At 48.5% G+C, this 17,461-nt stretch overlaps 6 protein-coding genes and 1 non-coding gene across 7 annotated transcripts; 2 read left to right on the top strand and 5 right to left on the bottom strand.

Moving 5' to 3' along the window:
* Positions 1-3,651: 3,651 nt before the first annotated feature.
* LY89DRAFT_675824 (uncharacterized protein) lies at positions 3,652-4,605 on the bottom strand (the record flags this gene model as incomplete). Its single annotated transcript, XM_018213541.1, has 4 exons — positions 3,652-4,087; positions 4,141-4,379; positions 4,467-4,534; positions 4,587-4,605. 4 exons carry the CDS (start codon positions 4,603-4,605, stop codon positions 3,652-3,654), a joined length of 762 nt encoding a protein of 253 aa, XP_018064011.1.
* A 355-nt stretch (positions 4,606-4,960) lies between these two features.
* On the bottom strand, positions 4,961-6,463 carry LY89DRAFT_675823 (DAHP synthetase; the record flags this gene model as incomplete). The annotated part of the gene is made up of 2 exons (XM_018213540.1): positions 4,961-5,894; positions 5,943-6,463. The coding sequence occupies 2 exons, from the start codon at positions 6,461-6,463 to the stop codon at positions 4,961-4,963; spliced, it is 1,455 nt and encodes a 484-aa protein (XP_018064010.1).
* Positions 6,464-6,676: 213 nt separating this feature from the next.
* LY89DRAFT_690106 (uncharacterized protein) lies at positions 6,677-7,756 on the top strand. The gene is made up of 2 exons (XM_018216033.1): positions 6,677-7,066; positions 7,234-7,756. The coding sequence occupies exons 1-2, from the start codon at positions 6,773-6,775 to the stop codon at positions 7,336-7,338; spliced, it is 399 nt and encodes a 132-aa protein (XP_018064009.1). The 5' UTR covers positions 6,677-6,772; the 3' UTR covers positions 7,339-7,756.
* Positions 7,757-10,314: 2,558 nt separating this feature from the next.
* On the bottom strand, positions 10,315-12,575 carry LY89DRAFT_740732 (HET-domain-containing protein; the record flags this gene model as incomplete). The annotated part of the gene is made up of 3 exons (XM_018220623.1): positions 10,315-10,597; positions 10,645-12,073; positions 12,128-12,575. The coding sequence occupies 3 exons, from the start codon at positions 12,573-12,575 to the stop codon at positions 10,315-10,317; spliced, it is 2,160 nt and encodes a 719-aa protein (XP_018064008.1).
* A 462-nt stretch (positions 12,576-13,037) lies between these two features.
* Positions 13,038-13,109, bottom strand: LY89DRAFT_t76. The gene has a single exon. It is a non-coding gene; the product is annotated as a tRNA-Arg (tRNA).
* Positions 13,110-14,204: 1,095 nt separating this feature from the next.
* LY89DRAFT_275030 (NAD(P)-binding protein) lies at positions 14,205-15,946 on the top strand. Its single transcript, XM_018206400.1, has 3 exons — positions 14,205-14,847; positions 14,998-15,365; positions 15,475-15,946. Exons 1-3 carry the CDS (start codon positions 14,535-14,537, stop codon positions 15,784-15,786), a joined length of 993 nt encoding a protein of 330 aa, XP_018064007.1. The 5' UTR covers positions 14,205-14,534; the 3' UTR covers positions 15,787-15,946.
* A 563-nt stretch (positions 15,947-16,509) lies between these two features.
* Positions 16,510-17,345, bottom strand: LY89DRAFT_627858 (uncharacterized protein; the record flags this gene model as incomplete). The annotated part of the gene is made up of 2 exons (XM_018211161.1): positions 17,104-17,345; positions 16,510-16,982 (listed from the first exon to the last, which is right to left on the bottom strand). Coding segments are annotated over exons 1-2 (669 nt in total), but the record flags the coding sequence as incomplete, so codon positions are not given.
* Between the last annotated feature and the right edge of the window lie 116 nt (positions 17,346-17,461).

Here is a 17,461-nt window from a genome sequence, read left to right as displayed (position 1 = left end):
AGAGTCGTGAATAGACGCAGTCCTTCCCCTCGGCGATCTCAGAGCTCTCGGTCAAACTCAGCTCGCTCGGCCAGAAAACTCTCACTTAACCACCGATTTACTCGATAACTGTGTCGCCGCCCCTCAGACGAGGACTTGGATCATCTCCGTGCAAAACTGTCAAGTAGTAATCTGCCCCAGGCTGGAGTACTTAGGCCTAGTTTCATGAAAGCGATCCCGACTGTAGATGCCACCAATAGGATCTTTGTTTCTGGCGCTCCCAATCCCAACTGTGCAGGACAAGTCAATAAAGGAGAGGATGAGACTGTGCGCAAAACTTCGGGAGCTTAGATCGATTCCTATCAGGACACGATCCTCGTGTCTGTAGAAAGATACATAGAAGAGTATGTCGAAGACGGGTCTTGTTGGGGTCGGCCCTACTTATGTCGGTCATGCTAGCTACTCTCGCCAGTAGCTAATACGATATCCTGGAAGTGCCGACGGAGAAGGAGCTTGATTGTCATGTCTTTGATTTTAATGCCAGTCTCGAGGCTAGAGCTAATGATCGTTGTCGGTGTTTGAGTGCTCTCCTCGGGCCCGGCTTCTCAAGAATGAGCTTCAGCTTTGTGCTATCTGGCTAGTGGTCCCAGATCTTAAACCCTTACCCGGTACGCAGAAGCGTCGTTCAAGTCCGCAAACCAGGTGGACGCAATACGGAGTTTCGGTCTAGCCGACGGAACAGCAGGGGCGGGACGCATGACTGCATTACGCAGAGGCTGAGGACAGGCTTTCAAAGCCTCGGAGCCTCAGAGCCTGATTAACGATGATGGCAACTTCAACCTTCTTCAAGCTGCTCATGAGTTCGGCACAGCAAGCCTACTTCTCCACGTCAACTGGTTAACTCATCAGCACGCAGCTGGCTGCGCTACCCATATTCTCGTTACCTGTCCTTGCATCTTGGGTCCTTGGTAGCTCTGTGGACCTGAAGGATATCTCGGCTCATTTTCCGCCGTCTTTTGTTAGACGGTTGTCCCACCTGCGGGGTCTGCACGTCCGGGGATGATTTCTGCGCCTGGCTATGATCTCTTCCTTTGAATAATGAAGACTTCCATCACGGTGCTTCGTTTGCTCGCCACGAATCGTGCAACCCAGAGGAGCTCTAGGAGTCAACAACTACGGTGTTCAACATCTCGATGAGACGGAGGAATATATTCCAGGTTCCTCGGGGTGCGGAGTTGTCGAGTTGATGCACTCCCTCCGCCTTATCTTGACAAAGAGCCAGGAGAGAGGTGGTGTGATCGGTGTAGGACTTGGACGCTCGATCTTGTAGTCCTTGTCGCAACACCCACAACTAGCCTGACACACCAGGTCTCGAAGCAATCGTCCAGATGGCATATTTATCCAGCTGTCGAATCTCTTTCCTTGCGAGGCGTATACCTGACAATGAGTACGTCGAGCGTGTTCCACTTCCGAAAGGGGGAACCGTGCAGCTGCAGACACAGCTGGCTCAGCCGCTGAGGTCAAAGCTTCAAACTCCCATGACGTTCAAGCCCGGCTTTGCTCACCACGTGGGGTAGTCGTAGAAGTATGATTCAACCAGAAGATCGCAGCTCAAGAAGCAAGTCGAATATCATAGTCGTCGAAGCCGTCATCTCCTAAAGGGAAGCTCGGTTGAGCCGGACTCCTGTATCGTCTACATCTTCGAGTCACCAGCTGACGAGGTAGGATCGTCCGTGGAGGATTGCCGCAAGATCAGGAATGATGACTGACGTTCAGTAATACCACATTTGCGCGTTCGAAACCACTGCTATGCTAGCCTGGATCGCAGAGACCAACCACGGGCCAAGCTCCTGTCAAACTTGCCAGAGTGTCAGAGAAAATCGCTCTGTATAGCTCTCTTGTTTGGAGCCGGGGAGACGTTCTTCTTGTGTTTGACTCAGCTGCTGTGTATTGACCACCCATTCTCGAAGTCGGAAGTTGCATCGACCATATCTTCTTGTTCATTTGCTGTGTGCGCACATGAGAAGATGCATCTCGATTTAGAAGGATTTCTCCGAAGCCGCCAGCGAAGTGGAGATTGTCGACAGAATCGACGCGGGAGCCATGTTCTTAGTTCATGTCGGATCAGAAGCTCCATTGATACACTCTTTGCGTATAGCTAAGGTCGCCACCTTAGAGGATGAAGGTTTGGTATTGTTAAACCAACTTTGTCGTGATCCATTCCAGCATTGAGTGTGGGTGAACCAAGATCAAGGAGGCGGCTGTTGAAGAAGTCCAGCTTTGGGACTGAAGCCTCAAGACCATTGCACAAAGTGTGGCAAAATTGGGCAAGGAAAGGTAACCTGCGACTAGCTTTCTTGCGCAAGACCGACTTCGAAGTGGTGTGGTTCCAAGGCTGCCAACATCAATGGAAGAGACACGATGCGGAGAAGGGGGAAGTTAAAGCCATGTTTCCAGAGGTTCCGCTTCGATGATGGAGTTCCGCAGTGCTGCGATAGAGAGCCAGCATCGAATGATTGTTACCGGGGATGATTTTGGACTGGGGCCCTTTCCGGATCTTGGAGGGCAAGCCCACCAGGCCGGTTTCCAAGCTTCCATGCATAGATTCGATTGCTCCCGATAAAGCCTTCGAGAGAAGGGTGCTTGGCGGGAGGCCAAGCACCAGCCACTGCTCCATTCCTTATCTTAGACAATGTCCCTTGACGGAGTCTAACGAGATGTATCCTCCATGCAAGTTCCTTGCTGAGCGACCAATTTTCACCAATGAAAATTGGCACGCTTGTGCACGTGTTCTACGGAACAAGGAGGAAATTTCTACAGCATGATGTCTCTTGAGACACAAAGTCCGGGATGGCAACTAGTATATGCCGATGCAAGATATCGCGCGAACAGCGGTGCTCACTTACAGACCCCTGTTCGTCCCAGAGCCCATGCCTCAGAAAGCTTGGTGAACAATGATTCTCCTTCAGCCATCCACGAGAAAGTGCTTCAAGAAAGAAGGTGGTGCCAAACACCAGTCGGCGCGTCTTACTCTTGCAGAGTGTGAAGCCTTGAACAACTATCGCCGCGTTCATGGAGGACGACTTTACAACCGTACAGCCAATAAGATTTCTAAGGAGCAACGGAGAAATCTAGCGAAAAGTATGAGCGTTCTTTGGCAAAGCGAATAGAGTCGGGAAGCTCGGTCGCTAGGTAGGTGCTCGGTTGAGAATGTGCAAGCGTTATGTTGACTTCAAAGTCTCGAGATTGCTGTATGGGTCCCTTTAACTTCGCTTCGGCTTATGAACTGCGTCTTTGACACATTCTGCCCTTTATTTTCAGGTTGCCCGGGTGTTCTTTCGTGGCAAGAGACCTCTGGCAGGGTAAACTGCAAGCATCGAGACTGTAGGCTACAAGAACCTGGCAGGTCATCTTGGCCTTTAAGTTATAAGCAGGATGGATGATGAGACATCGTGCAGTAAGCGGCGTATGGGGGAGGCTGAGAAGCTGAAGTTGACGCTATGGCACTCGAGGTATCGGAGCTTGAGTGTACGCAAGTTGAGAAGGCAAATATCGAGAGGGCGAAATTGGATGCCAAGAGGAAGGCTGGGCAGCAAGCTCTTCGAGTCTACATCTCCAAGCAAGTCGCCACTGTTCTTTAAGGGACCTCCTTCGAACTTATCTCCACGAAACTTATCCACATTTCGACATTTGCTTTTGTTCATCCACGGCGCGTAGGTGGTCTTGTCCTCGGTCGTAGAAAGGGCCGATATCTCCTCCTGTCGTCTTTCCAGGTTTCGGACAAGAGCTCAGGAAACCGCTTGCTTTCTCAACCGTGGAACGTCCACTGTTCGAGAGACAAGACACCATGCCAACAAGAGCCGATCGTCTAGCTTTGAACATTGGGGAGTTGTTGCTCAAGGGATTGTAAAGGTGAGAAGTCCATGTCCTCCTGGTATGTAGAAATCGCTCACAAGATCTAGATAATTCAATAGAACTTTCAAGATTCTTCTTCGTCTGTTCGTTCATCGTGTGAATGTGTGGTATGTGACATCGTCGCCGGTCGATAGGAGGGCGCTGGGAGAGTTCTGCGCGAGATGCCAGTACTTTGGTCTCCAAGTTTGGAGAACTTTTCAAGATCAGCGGAAGATCATAATGCATTGAGAAGAAAGCACGACTCACTTGTGGGATAATGTGATCAGATTCAAGAGATTTGGCCCTTCGCTGACCAAGGAATATGCTGAGCCATCACAGATATGCCTCGTAGTTGTTGCATGACAAGTAGTCACCCATATCCTTGTGCTATTCTTTCCTTGTGTGTATTTTTCTTTGGCTTTTCGACCCTTCAAGTTTGCTTGTCGTCGTAGCGGGCGTGCCGGCAGTTCTTCGAAGTTTCGGCCAGAACAATACTTGCGATACAACTACAGAGTGGAAATCTATATATATTACCGGTAGATGATCAGCTTCCGGGTCAGACTCAAGCGGCGAATTGAATGGGGATGACTTACAGTACCAGATGTTGTCAACATCGCAGCTTGCCTAGGCACAGTAGTTCCTTGACGCAACGATTGTGAATCTATCAAGTGATCACGTCAGCAGAATGCTCAGGATTGTCTCTTCATACATACTTATCAGGATGTGGGACATTCCTCCAGAAGGCCGAATTAGGAAGAACAGTCATGGGTATATATAGGGGTGAAGCTGGAGACGAAAGACACCGGCACGGAATTCGACTTATGCTTCTAAGACGAAAGGAGATTTGCTGTCGTTGTTATGTGATTCGGCACTGCATAGCAAGGAGGAAGATTGGAGGAGAGGTGATCATTATTCGCTCGGATCGCACTATCTTATTCACCCAATGCAGTCGCATATGCAACCATCCAGCAGCTTTCAGAGTCAGCAATCAGTATTAGGAAGAGACGAGGAGAGAGAACTCACAAAACGCTATGTCCGCCGTCAAGAACTTGTCTGAGCCTTCAGACTTTGCAAAAGATCATCATCTTTAAGAGGTCTTGGAATCATTGCGGAAGAATCCTGCGATCAAGAAGGCCAACTCGAGGGACTGCTTCTCGTTGAGACGAGGATCGCAAAACGAAGTGTAGTTGAGTGACAGATCATCATCCATCAGGTTCTCGCTACCGCCAGTACACTCAGTAACAGCATCGCCAGTCATCTCGAGATGAACACCACCGAGATGGCTTCCAAGTTCGCGATGGAGAGCAAGAGTTTGTTGCAATTCGGACAGGATGTCTCCAAATTGACGGGTCTTAATGCCTGTAGCAGTGCTTCGAGTGTTACCGTGCATGGGATCGCATTGCCAGACGACCTTGCCATTGTACTCGCTCTTCTGGACAGCTTCAATGTGGGCTGGCAGGAGTTTTCGGACTTTGCCTGCGCCCATGCGAGTGATTAGGGTGATCTTTCCGACTTCTTGTTGAGGATTAAGGCAACGGAGGAGAGAAAGGATGTCAGTGACTTCGGTGGTGGGACCAATCTTGATACCAATGGGATTGGCAATACCTCTGAAGAACTCAACGTGGGCGCCATCAATTTGTCTTGTGCGATCACCAATCCAGAGGAAGTGGGCGGAGGTGTTGTAATTCAGCTTCTCTACCCGCGGGACTTGGCCAGGAAAGGCGAGCTTGGGAGCTGGGTTCTTGAGTGATCGAGTGAGAGCTTGCTCATACTGAAGGAGGAGACCTTCGTGGCTTGTGTAGAGGTCGACAGTTTGGAGTTGACCAGCTGTATCTGCGCCAACGGTTCTCATGAACTTCAGGGACTCGGTGATCGAGGAGACAATCTCAGAGTATTTTGTTTGAAGATCCGGATCACGAACATGACCAAGACCCCAATCCAAAGGACGATGGAGATCAGCGATACCAGAAGAAACCGAGGCTCGGACATAGTTGAGAGTGGCTGCAGAATGGAAGTAGGCACTGCGAATGTCAGAAAATTTGTCTGAGCAACGGGAAGGAGCAATTTACCTTGTCAACCGGTCAGGATCCAGAGCTCGCTCATCGAGTGGATATCCATTCAAGATATCGCCTCTGAAAGAGGGAACAGTCTTTCCGTCCACGACTTCGGTTGGGCTGGATCTGGGCTTGGCGTACTGACCAGCCATTCTGGCAATACGGACGACTGGCTTGTTAAGACCCCAGATCAACACCAAGCTCATTTGAAGAAGCAGCTTGATCTTGGACTCAATTGCATCAGCTTCGCAATAATCGAACAACTCAGCACAATCCCCGCCTTGAAGGAGGAAAGCTTTCCCCTCAGCACAATCGCGTAAGCTGGCCTTCAACTTCTCAATCTCAGTAGGAGTGACAATCGGTGGTAAGCGTTGAAGTTTAGCGAGAGAGCGTTCGACATGAGATCGATCGTTGTATTCGGGAAGCTGCTTGGCAGGCTTTGAGGTCCAGGAATTTGGGCTCCATGACGAACCATTGACCAGATTCTCACCGGTACCGTCGCCTTGGCCGTCGTACTGTCCAACTTGGGAAGCCATATTGCGGAGAGCGAGGCTTGCAAGGGGAGAGTAATTGGAAGTGATCAAACGCGTGGACGATCTGAGGACGTGGAATTTGAATATCAGAATTCTAGAAGACGCGTTGTGGAGTAATAAATTTTCGGGGACCTTACGTCGGCTCTATTGCCTAAACAGGTATCGTGGACTTATTAGCTTCATATCTGGAGTTTGCGCCTTGTATCCAGGGCTTCAAGAACGACGACATTCCTCTGTGATTGCGGTATTCTCAGCGTTCAACTGTACATACTTGCCTCCCACTTACCCGACGATCGCTTGTCATTCTTTGCAATGGCTGATCCTCAACCTCCGAATGTAGTCGAAGGTGCGACCACCGGAGACATTGACGAAGAAGTTCCGATCGCGGCAAAGTCTGCAGAGGACAGGAAAGCAGCAGCAGCACTCTCTACTCTTGACAACCGGGATGATGAATCTTCAGGGAAGGATGTCGACCAAGAAGCTGTGCGAAAAGCTATGGAGAGACTGGGAGGGGCAGGAGCTACAAATGGTGTGGTGACAAAGAAGGACGAGCAGAAGGTTGTGAAGAAAGCAATCAAGGTTGATCCTGCCGATGTTACATTGCTGGTACGCATATACACAATGTCTTCTAGTAGCTGTCTTTTATGGTAGTTCCTGTCTTTGCCAAAGAGCCAGGAGTCTAATAACCACCTCTGATCCCACATTTCTTCCACAACCCACTACTCAAAGTCACCCTGGATCGAGCAAACAAGCTGATAGACGTCTCATCACAGGTTGAGGAGCTCGAGCTCACGAAGATCAAAGCTACAGACTTGCTGAAAGCTCACGAGGGAGACGTAGAGAAGGCATTACGGGCGTACATTGCACCTGCAGCATAAGGGTTTGGGATACAAAAAGTGAAATTCCGTCAGGTTCAAGCATAGCAATGGAGTCAAGGGCAATCAATCATTGGGAATCACTTCAGTAGAGCTCGAATACTGGATTTCAGATCGAGTTGAGGAATGAGAAACTTCACTTAAGGCTCTGCCCGTAGTATTGCCTCCTGGCTGCAAGCGCACATCATTAAAAGCCAGCGAATGTGGAGATCGTATTTGATTGAATGACTTGGAGTGTCATGCAGCAGTACAAGCAAGATTGCTAAGCCAGTGTTTGTCTTTGATTCAATCCTCGATCCAATGAGCTCAATGGCCCCGAACAGTTGCCCACAACATCCTCTAATAACCCATTGTTATTCCCGAAGCTCCCGACAGTACAGTATGGAGTTGTAGCTTCTCAAACATTGACATCGCGGTAAACTGGCTCAGCAATTAGTTTGTAATCATAGAGAGGGAGAGAGCGCGCTCACCCTCGTTGCCAAGCCCTTTGAAGACCAATCCATGTCGTCAAGTGGCACCCTACTTTGCCTTCCGAGTAACGCTCTTCGCATTAGCCTCGTTGCTGGCCTTTCTTGCCTCGATAGCCTGTACAAGTGTAGCGACTTTGCTCTTAGCCACCTCGTGGAACTTCAGGTGCTTAGTAGCACGTTGAAAGGTAGCTCCTGTGAGCAGCTTGGAGTAGGTCTTGATCTTGTCAACCTTCAACGCTGTAGTGCCAAGTGTCAGTCGTATCTTGAAGTAGAACTAGAAAAGCATCACGTACTCTTCTTGACGAATGCCTCAACCTCAGCCTTGGGGAACTCCCTATAGTCACCCTCGCGGGGCGGGCGTCTCTCTCGAGTGGGACAGAACATCGTGACGGACCTTTAAGATTCGAGGTAGTGTTCAAGGGATTGTTTTGATTGTGTAAATAAGATGGAGCTGCGAAGAAGAACTGGCTTCGTCGCGATGGAAGTTTGTGTTGTGGGTTGTGTTTGTTTTCTCCGAGGCTCGTGAGATCTTGTGGGTGCCGTTGTTGACTGAGGAGGTGAATGAAGCGCTAAGATTCCGGGGTCCGGGGAAAACCGGACTCATCAAATCAGTGTTGCCAAAATCTCCTTCAAACAATCCCATCTGAAGCAGCTCTTCACATCTGATATGGTTCTACGATCTCTACACATAATTGTACCGTTTGTTATATTTCCCTCTCAAGACTAAGGCAAGATGAGAACATTGTCCTTTCACTGCTTAGGGTCCGACTCTGAGAGAATTAGAATGTACAGTATCTCCTGGGACTGCTCTCACATACTCGAGGCTACAAGTCTATGAACACAGAGCACATTGATTATGATTTGATGATCTCACAGCCGCATCTGGATAGACCGTGATGCGGCGCCTTGCACTTCCTGACGCGTAGACCCAAGTCAAGCACTTGGGAATGCAGCTCGTACTTTACAAACAGAATGTCCCATTATACTCCAGCGCTTGAAAATGTCTCTCAATACCGGTATCATTGTAGACTCAGAGCTCACGTGCCGTCTCCCAGACTGGTTCATCTTATCCTTGGAAAGCATGGTGGCCACTCTCCCAGCAAATACGGAGATAGCCAGTTTTACAGCCCTCTCAATGATAATATCGACTTAGGAACCGTGCCCGATGCAATGTTTTGCAAATATCAAACGTGAGCATGTCCAGACGCGTCAAAGGCGAGTGCAAGGTAGCGACAGCACGCGTTATCGGCCGATACTCTCCGCCTTGCAAGCTACGTAGGTCAAGACCATCTGATTGGGGGACTAATGGTCCTCCACCAACATGGTTTATAGTTTTAAATTAGCAAATTCTTGTCATGAGGTTATTGTGGTGAACAGCCTAGCTGTTTATCCCAATAAGTTCTTTTGTTTTTCTACTCTAACGATTAATGAACCACATACATTTTTTTGATCTGTAGAGCTAAAAGGTTTTCGGAGGGAAAATAAGTAGATTAATGTTATTATGTGAAGAATTCGTTCAATTCGAAGGCTTATCTTTTCAAAGAATTTTTTTTTCACTCTTCTTCTCCATTGCACTATTCTATGTTGATGTCGTCATCTCATTTGAGTATTGTAGTTAGAATGGTAGAGAGTTCATTGTTTTGACCTCTCAGAACAGATAAAAGTAAACAGTTAAAACTCTCATTATGTGCTTCATTCCGTAGGCATTGGAAACTATCACTGTGATGGGCACTTCATTGTTTCGCAGACGAAAATGTTTTGTCTCGGTGCCATAAGCGAGGAAGCTTAATCGGGACTAACATTGCTACTGCGTGCTATGGTTTTAATTTATCGTATTTTGGTCAGGAACTCATTGTGATGAACAACTAAAGTTGTTTCTCACAATAGTTCTTTTGTTCTTTGCTGCTAATTCCTCGCTCTCTACATTCTATTCTTCTCCTTTCGTGGTCTTGAGAGCTGCAATGGTAACAAATTTCTCCTCTCTTTTTTGGCTCCTTTTCGGCCGTCAAAGATATTTCAAGCACAAATAGAATGCCATATTAGAGGACTTCTGGGGCTCAAAAATAAATTCCCGAATACATTTCAAAACCCCGAAGATATAATATGAGCTAGGAATTATCTTTTCCTGCATATCAGCTGCCTTCGGGTTGTGTTGTGCGAATTTGGTAGAAGCAGCTCTATTTCCTCTTAAGTTTCAGCGTTGCCTCTAATTCCACAAGGTGGCACATTGATATCTTTTCGCGTTGCAAATGACTGAGGAATTAATCGATGTCATAAACTGACCTCGAGAATCTGAGCCATCACAATATTGTGTGACATTCATTCCTTTCAAGGTGGCGTGGTCCAAGTGCAGACGAGAGATTCTCGCTTATCGGCCGATTCTCGCCGGACTCCCCTAATCCCGATGTGCCTTTGTATCTTTCATTAGAAACGGTTGTGCACTTCAGAAGTGGAAATCACAATATCCTGACCATCTCCGCTGACCTTGACAAGAAGGTTTCGACTCCCTTTAGATGATAGTTACATTTTCCCTCCCCCACGTCTCCATCCATTCTTCGAAATCCTCCTTCTCTCGAGGCGTCAAGCTAATGTAACCAACGCGTTCATACATATGTTCCTTCCCCTCCGCCTTCGATAATACCAAGCCATTCCCATGGTACACGGTTGCTCCGTCCTGCTGCCCAGTCCGTACATCGACGAGAAGCACGGTATATTCCCGCGGCGAGAAAAGTTCGAAGTCGATTCTCCATTCTGGCTGAGGCCATTCCGTTCCGGATCCATTGATCACAGACCTGTAGGAAGTCAGCAAATAACCAATTCAAATTTGTCTTGTACTAACAGCAAATAGTCATCATCTCCCGCTTTTGTCTGGAACACAGCCGACCATTGCTCAATAGCTCCTCCCTCTTCCTCCGCCTCGTCGAAATAGACATGCGCAGTGGCCATCTCCGGATACGAAATATTCGTTAACTGCCTACTCCTCACCAACTCCTTCGTTAAACCATACAGAGTCAGCTCTCCGGACTCGACCTGACTGTACGCATTAGTCTCGAGATTGATATCATACAGGATCAGCTCGACGGCATATTCAGGAAACGGCGTATCGCATCTTGCAGGAAAGACGACAGGCTCGTTGGTCACGGCCCAGGACCACGTCGGTGCTCTGTACGGTCTTACATGCTTGCAGGTCGTGAGCTCGTTGAACCACAGAAGGCCGTGTCTGAAGTCTGTACTCCAGATGCCGGCAATATAGTCGCCGCCGAGGTAAGAATGCACATGTTGCGCCAGGCCTGAAAATGCGGGGAACTTATCTGTGTCGAAGGACAGTTTTCGGGAAGAGTATACTTGGACCAGGAGATAGTATTCCTCGAGGACAAGATCTAGGTTGGGCTTCTTCGGAATGGGGCCTTTCAGGATGGAGGGATGGATTATACTTGCGATCTCTGGATACATTTCCTCTTCTGGCATCGCGACACCGTGGGGCACGCCGTCCGCGGAGAGGAAACCTTGAGCGCATTGCCAATATATTTGTTTGCTACCGTAATGGAGGATCTGAGCAGAGAGAATGCGCTCTTGGAGACACCATCCTCGTTTGTTGAGTGGTGCTTGGTAGAAGAGATCTCGAAGATCTTCTGGGGTTTGGGGTGGTTTGGATATATAGACGATGGCTTCCGAACCACTGTCCGCGGTCAAGTGGAGAGGTATATTCTTCTCAGGCTCAGCTGAGGAAGGAGGCGATTTTAGAAATCCATCAGTGCTTCGAGATGATGTTGCTGCGGAGATGGTTAGGAGTGCATCTCGATATATGGATCCCATTTTCTTGGACTCAATGTCCCAGTCTCTTTTGGAATCTTGTATGATGCACAAAGAATCAATCCACAGATATCTGATTCCAAGTTGTCTTGTCACCGTAATTGCATCGCGAAAGTTCGCAGGCAGATCAAGGAAAGGGATCGAGCTTTGGAAAGCTTCAATGTTCGCCATTTTCAAGAGTGGTGAGACTGGACCTCCCCAGCAATGACTGAGAGCAATGTAGCTACCTCTGATATCCTTGGAACAGTAAAGTTTTGGTTCTTGGGATCCGGCTAATGGTCCTACGTCAATGACTCTGGTGGGCAAGTCGACTGCTTGTCTAGCTGTGCATTTCTCGTGTGTGGTGACACAGTTGTTGAGCCAACTCTTTGCGATATCAAAATTTGTTTCCGAGCCCAGATCTGGGTTGGTTTGAAATCGTCCTATTCTGTAGTTTTGATGATATACGGGCTTTCCTACAACTAGTTAGTCAAGTAAGACTGAAATTCAAAAAGATATCGAATGCCAACCTCGAGGAACAGTGAGGCTCAAATTCAGAGGTGGAACCTTCAAATACTCGTCCGGGTCATCCGATTCAGACTCTATCGGGGGCCCAACCTGCACCATAAGTTCATCGAAAAGCTCGACATCTTCCAATTTCCCACCTGGGTTCAGATGGTGCATGTTAATGCACATCTTCAGATCTGTTGCGTGACCCTCCGATTCAGTCTCCAAGATGGCTGATTCAGTGGTACGACCTTCCCAGTAGAAGTCGCTGCCTCCTATTTTGTAAGTGGTTATTGCGTCGCGGATGAGTTGGCAGAGCTCGCATCCGGCGGTCGCTGCGGATATGAGAGATGCGTAAGAGTCATGATGTTGGTAGTATGCCTTTTCAGGGAAGAATTGGGCAGAAAATTCGACTTTTGCTAACTCTATGAGATTGTCAATTGATACTTTACAGCAAAACTCGCACAGCATAATTGAGAAAGGCGCTTCAAGGTTTTTGTTTCTAAGGCTGTTTGGAATTGGGATGAAAACTAGTATAAATCTTGGGGCATTAAGAAGAACTCATGCGAATGTTGGAACATTTCACTTGAAGGATCACTTTGGCGCGAAATGAAACAAGACATGTATTAAGCAACGGTGGCACAGTCATACGAACTGCATACAAATAGAATGCAAGGAACGACACAAGTGGGTCTTTTGCTTACTCTCGAATCTCTTATCTTTGTAAATTCAAAGAATACAAAAAAGCGCAAAGTACTTACCGCGAGATCAATTTTCTTTTGGGATTATAAGTAGTCAAGTCATGAGTGAAGGACCAAAAGGAAAATATCTGCAAGATGTAGCTTCCATACGTCTCTAAATTACCCCACCACGACCCCACCTTCTGCCGACAGCCAAAGCACATATGAAAAAGCTGCAAAAAATAACTACAATTGACCTACGCAGGGATCGAACCTGCAATCTCTTGATTCGTAGTCAAGCGCCCTGCCATTGAGCCAGCAGGCCATGTTGGATTTATGTAATTACGTAAAGAAGCATTTATTGAAATCCATATTGTACAACATGCGTGATCCTGGTCATCCGATGACTCGGAATTGAAGCAAACCGAAGATACGAGGGTATGCAAAGTTACTTCCGCATCTATTATTTACACGAATATGGAGACAGACGACGCATGAAGCACGAGCAAGTCTACAGTCCTGCAAGTCTCGAGAAGAAACGTGGCAGAGGAGGGGAAGGACAGACTGGTCACATGATTGTAAATGCATGCCCAAGGTGCGGTAGTCTCATTATGAGGCTTGAGAACGGGCAGTCTATGGGTACCTCGAATATCCCAAGTGTGGTTGAGGACCTTAGTGCCATTATCCATTAACTCACCCATTAAGTTCCGGGAGTATCCTTCCTATATCTCGAAACGCAACAATATTTCGGCTTAAAGCCGTCCGACATGCTGCAATACCACACACCCTCTTCGAAACAATATGCAGCCCAAGCAAGCCACGACAAAATCCTAAAGAGAATATCAATTGCCGAAATTATTTTCAGGGGCCTTCTCTAAGCGCCGTATCCGAAAAAGAAAAGTGAGCCGTCACATGTAAGCCGCAACATCACCACAATTGCCCTTTCTCAACAATTATCAAACGCTTCATATCAATAATTGCCACTCTTCGTATCACCTCTCACGTGGCTGTGCAGGACGGTATTCTGCAAAGGGATCGTCCCGGCCGGAAAGCTGAATCGAGTAATCCCGCTGATGGGTCGAGACTAATAAAGCTAATGAGGGGAAAGCTTTGAATTGTGGGGAGCTGGAGATCTAGAGCTAGTACGTGACAGATTTCTGGGACATTGATCGCGTGAAGGCTTCAATTTTTCTACTTCTGGGGCTGCAAAGGGAACAAGAACTAAACATGATGGCAAGATTAAAAAAGTTGTATAAATCAAAGTGATGAAAAGGTGTACGTAGGCGTTTGGCGGAATAGGTGGCGTCCTTCATAGCGCCTCAACTACCCCGCAATGGACGCCACAGGGTAACTTCGCGCGCCAACACGGGAATAGAGCACACCTTACTCATGCCTCATCAGCAAGAAATGTAAAGTTACACAGGAAAAGCAGGAGTGGATCTGAGCCTATACTTAAACTTAATTATCATACCACGAGCTCGGGGCACCTTCCTCCTTTCCCGCCCCGCTGATATCAAAGGTCTAGCCAACTCCAAATTCCCCACAGGTACTACCCCAAAACTCAAAAAGAGGAATCCGAAGCGTGGCTTCCGTGTTGAAGCTCTCTGCTGTCCTCCGGTGCTTCAAAGTTCGCCAAGTCGGTCTTGGAAGGTACGAGCGACAAGGTCAAAACTGTCAAATATAGTCTGGACCATCGCTTTCTTCTCCTCTCCTTCTCACTCACACTTTCATCCCAACCCCAATACTCACAATGAATAACACACTCCTCCGTCAACTGCCCCGCGCAGCTCGTCGATCACTCGCCAGATCACAAAAAACACCCATCATCTCACGCTCATTCTCTGCTATCCCACGACGCTGCGAACCAAGCTCAACCCGGGGTCCTCCTCCAGCACCAGATGCAGAATCAGCAGCACTATTAAAGGGAGAAGCGCCGACATATTTGGGTACCACCAAACGTCTACCTGAGTTCAACCTTGTGGATAAGGTTGTCTTGGTTTCTGGTGCTGCGAGAGGATTGGGTCTTGTTCAAGCGGAAGCACTTCTGGAAGCTGGTGCCACAGGTACGATCCTTTTCCCGACTTCTATCTGCTGCATTTCCTCTCCTTTTTGCCATCTCGCAACTCCCCTCCACCCCATTTGGTGTTTCTGGGGAAAAGTCCGGGTACAACAGGTGCATTGGAGCTACGGCAGCTAATCACGTAAAATTCTAGTCTACGCTCTTGATCGCCTCGAATCTCCCTCCGCCGACTTCAGCCGTGTACAGGCTCGTGCAGAAAAAGAGCTCGGAACGTCCCTCTCATATCGACGGATTGACGTTCGAGATGTCGAGCAGATGAACGCCATTGTGCAGGAGATTGCGGACAAGCACCAACGACTCGATGGCCTGATCGCGGCGGCTGGCATCCAGAAGGAACTGCCGGCGTTGGAATATACAGCTGCATTAAGCGACAACATGATGAGTGTTAATGTTACGGGATGCTTTATGACAGCACAAGCTGCTGCTAAGCAGATGGTGAGATTTGGGAATGGTGGCAGTATTGTGATGATTGCGAGTATGAGCGGCACAGTTGCAAATAGGGTAAGCAAATATTTCTTCCGTTCTTCCAAATCTGATACTCTTTTCTCCTATCTGCCATTGAGAGTGGCCTGAATCTCGAGTTCTGCAACTTTACTGACACGAATTCCAGGGTCTGATCTGTCCTGCATACAACGCTTCCAAAGCCGCCGTTATTCAACTTGCCCGCAACCTCGCATCCGAATGGGGGCAATATGGCATTCGCGTGAACACGATATCTCCTGGCTACATCGTTACGGCAATGGTCGAAGAACTCTTCAAGGAGTTCCCAGAACGAAGAGAAGAATGGCCAAAACAGAATATGCTTGGAAGACTCAGCGCTCCAGAGGAATATAGAGGAGCTGCAGCGTTCTTAATCAGTGATGCTTCATCATTCATGACTGGATCGGATCTGCGAATGGATGGAGGTCACTCTGCGTGGTAGAGAATATCGAGGTCGTGGAGCTACATATATTGGGGAAGTTGTGAAGGGGTGAGGTTGCTGAAGTGGGGGTCAAAATGTGGGGGGCCTTCTCTGCAAGGAAAAGGGGTAGCGAGAAGTGCATGAATTGCAGGCTGGGAGTAAACATCGAATTCTATCGAGCATAATTTGAGCGTGCGAGCTGATAGAAATTAATACCAAAGTTCTTTGCAGCATCGCACAACACTCGCTTGATGTATGGTCTGCTAAAGATAGGGGCTATTAGCCGCAGGAGTTCGCTCCGCTTAAGAAAGGGGGCGCTTGTTCGACAGACTTAACTACCTATGACGTGCAGTACTGCGATGCTGATAGTAGGAGAGCGTCTACTGCTGTACTGTACAAAAGCAGGCCGCTCTCGTGATGTTGTTCATTGTCTCCATTTTCTTGACTGTCTGTTTCCAGCGTCTGCCTGTAATTTCCAACACTTGGAGATCTTGATTGTACATGATGTTACCTTCAGCTTATCCTGCTGCATATCTAGGTAGTTTTGCTAGCGATCCGCAGTCCTCCTTCATAGTCCGTCTCGTCCATATCCTACATCATATGCTCTTATCTGCAGTAGTCATTATATCATACACCTCACTTCCGCCATATCATACAAACCTCATACCTCTCCATCCTCCTCCAAAGCCTATTTCTCATATCGCAATCCCCTCCTCAACTCCCAACACCAACAACACCCTCCCTCCCCAACCTGCCCACAACCCCAGCCTTCAACCCCAATCTCCCCTCAATCTCCGCACCCCCCATCCCCTCCCCCCTCAAAACAAGAACCTGCCTCAACGTCTGCACATCCACGAACCCCCTCCCCGCACTCCCTTTCTTCCCCAACGCCGCAAACTCCCGCTCCGCCTCCTCCGCTAGCCGATACCGCGCCGTCAGCAGACTTATAGCCGGGTTTTCTCTCCCTCGGCCGGGGAATATGCTCTGTGCGGGGTTCGAGGCCGAGGGCTGGAATTGCGTGTGTGTGAGGCTGGGATCCGTGTGTGTTTGTGAGGTGGATGAGTTGGTGGAGGGACGGTCGGAGTGTGTGAGTGGTGGAGAGCGGGCGAAGGTGTAGGTTGAGGAGTTTGATAGTGTGGGGTTTGGTTGGACGGGGCCGAGGGTGCGGAGGCGGGCGTTGAGGGAGAGGTCTGGGTCGGAGGAGGAGGGGGGTATTGCTGTAGCATGTATGTTAGTAAATGGTTGAATGTTATAAAGTGTGTAAAAGAGGGGAGATGTTTGTGCGAGGTTGGGACATTGAGAGGATTGGTGAAGAGGAGTGTGATAGGTAGGACGTACATTGGTCCCGCGAATCAGTAGCTGTTGATTCGGGATGTACTGTTGGACCTAATCTCGCATCTGGAGTCGGTCGTGAGGTTTGTGCATTTGTTGTATTTGATGAAGGAGGAGGGGAGCGTGTGGGGTATGTGCGTGCTGTGTTCGTGGCGGAGAGTTTGCTTGCTGATTTTGCAGCTTTGGATGTTGAGGAGCCCATCTTGAGGAGACAATCGGTCTAATTGAAGCTCGAGAAGGTCTCGAGGTTGAATGGACGGAGCCGTGAAGGTGGTGATGGCATGGATTTGAGAATATCGTGGATGACTAAGCGAGGCTGATCCATGTGGCTGCTGGGATGAAAGTCGAGAGACGTCAAGGACTT

The sequence above is a fragment of the Mollisia scopiformis genome (genome assembly GCF_001500285.1).
Source record: "Mollisia scopiformis unplaced genomic scaffold LY89scaffold_28, whole genome shotgun sequence".
In the NCBI taxonomy this organism is placed as follows: Eukaryota; Fungi; Ascomycota; class Leotiomycetes; order Helotiales; family Mollisiaceae; genus Mollisia; species Mollisia scopiformis.
The sequence above is the reverse complement of the archived record's forward strand: the minus strand, read 5'-3'. Positions and strand labels throughout refer to the sequence as shown.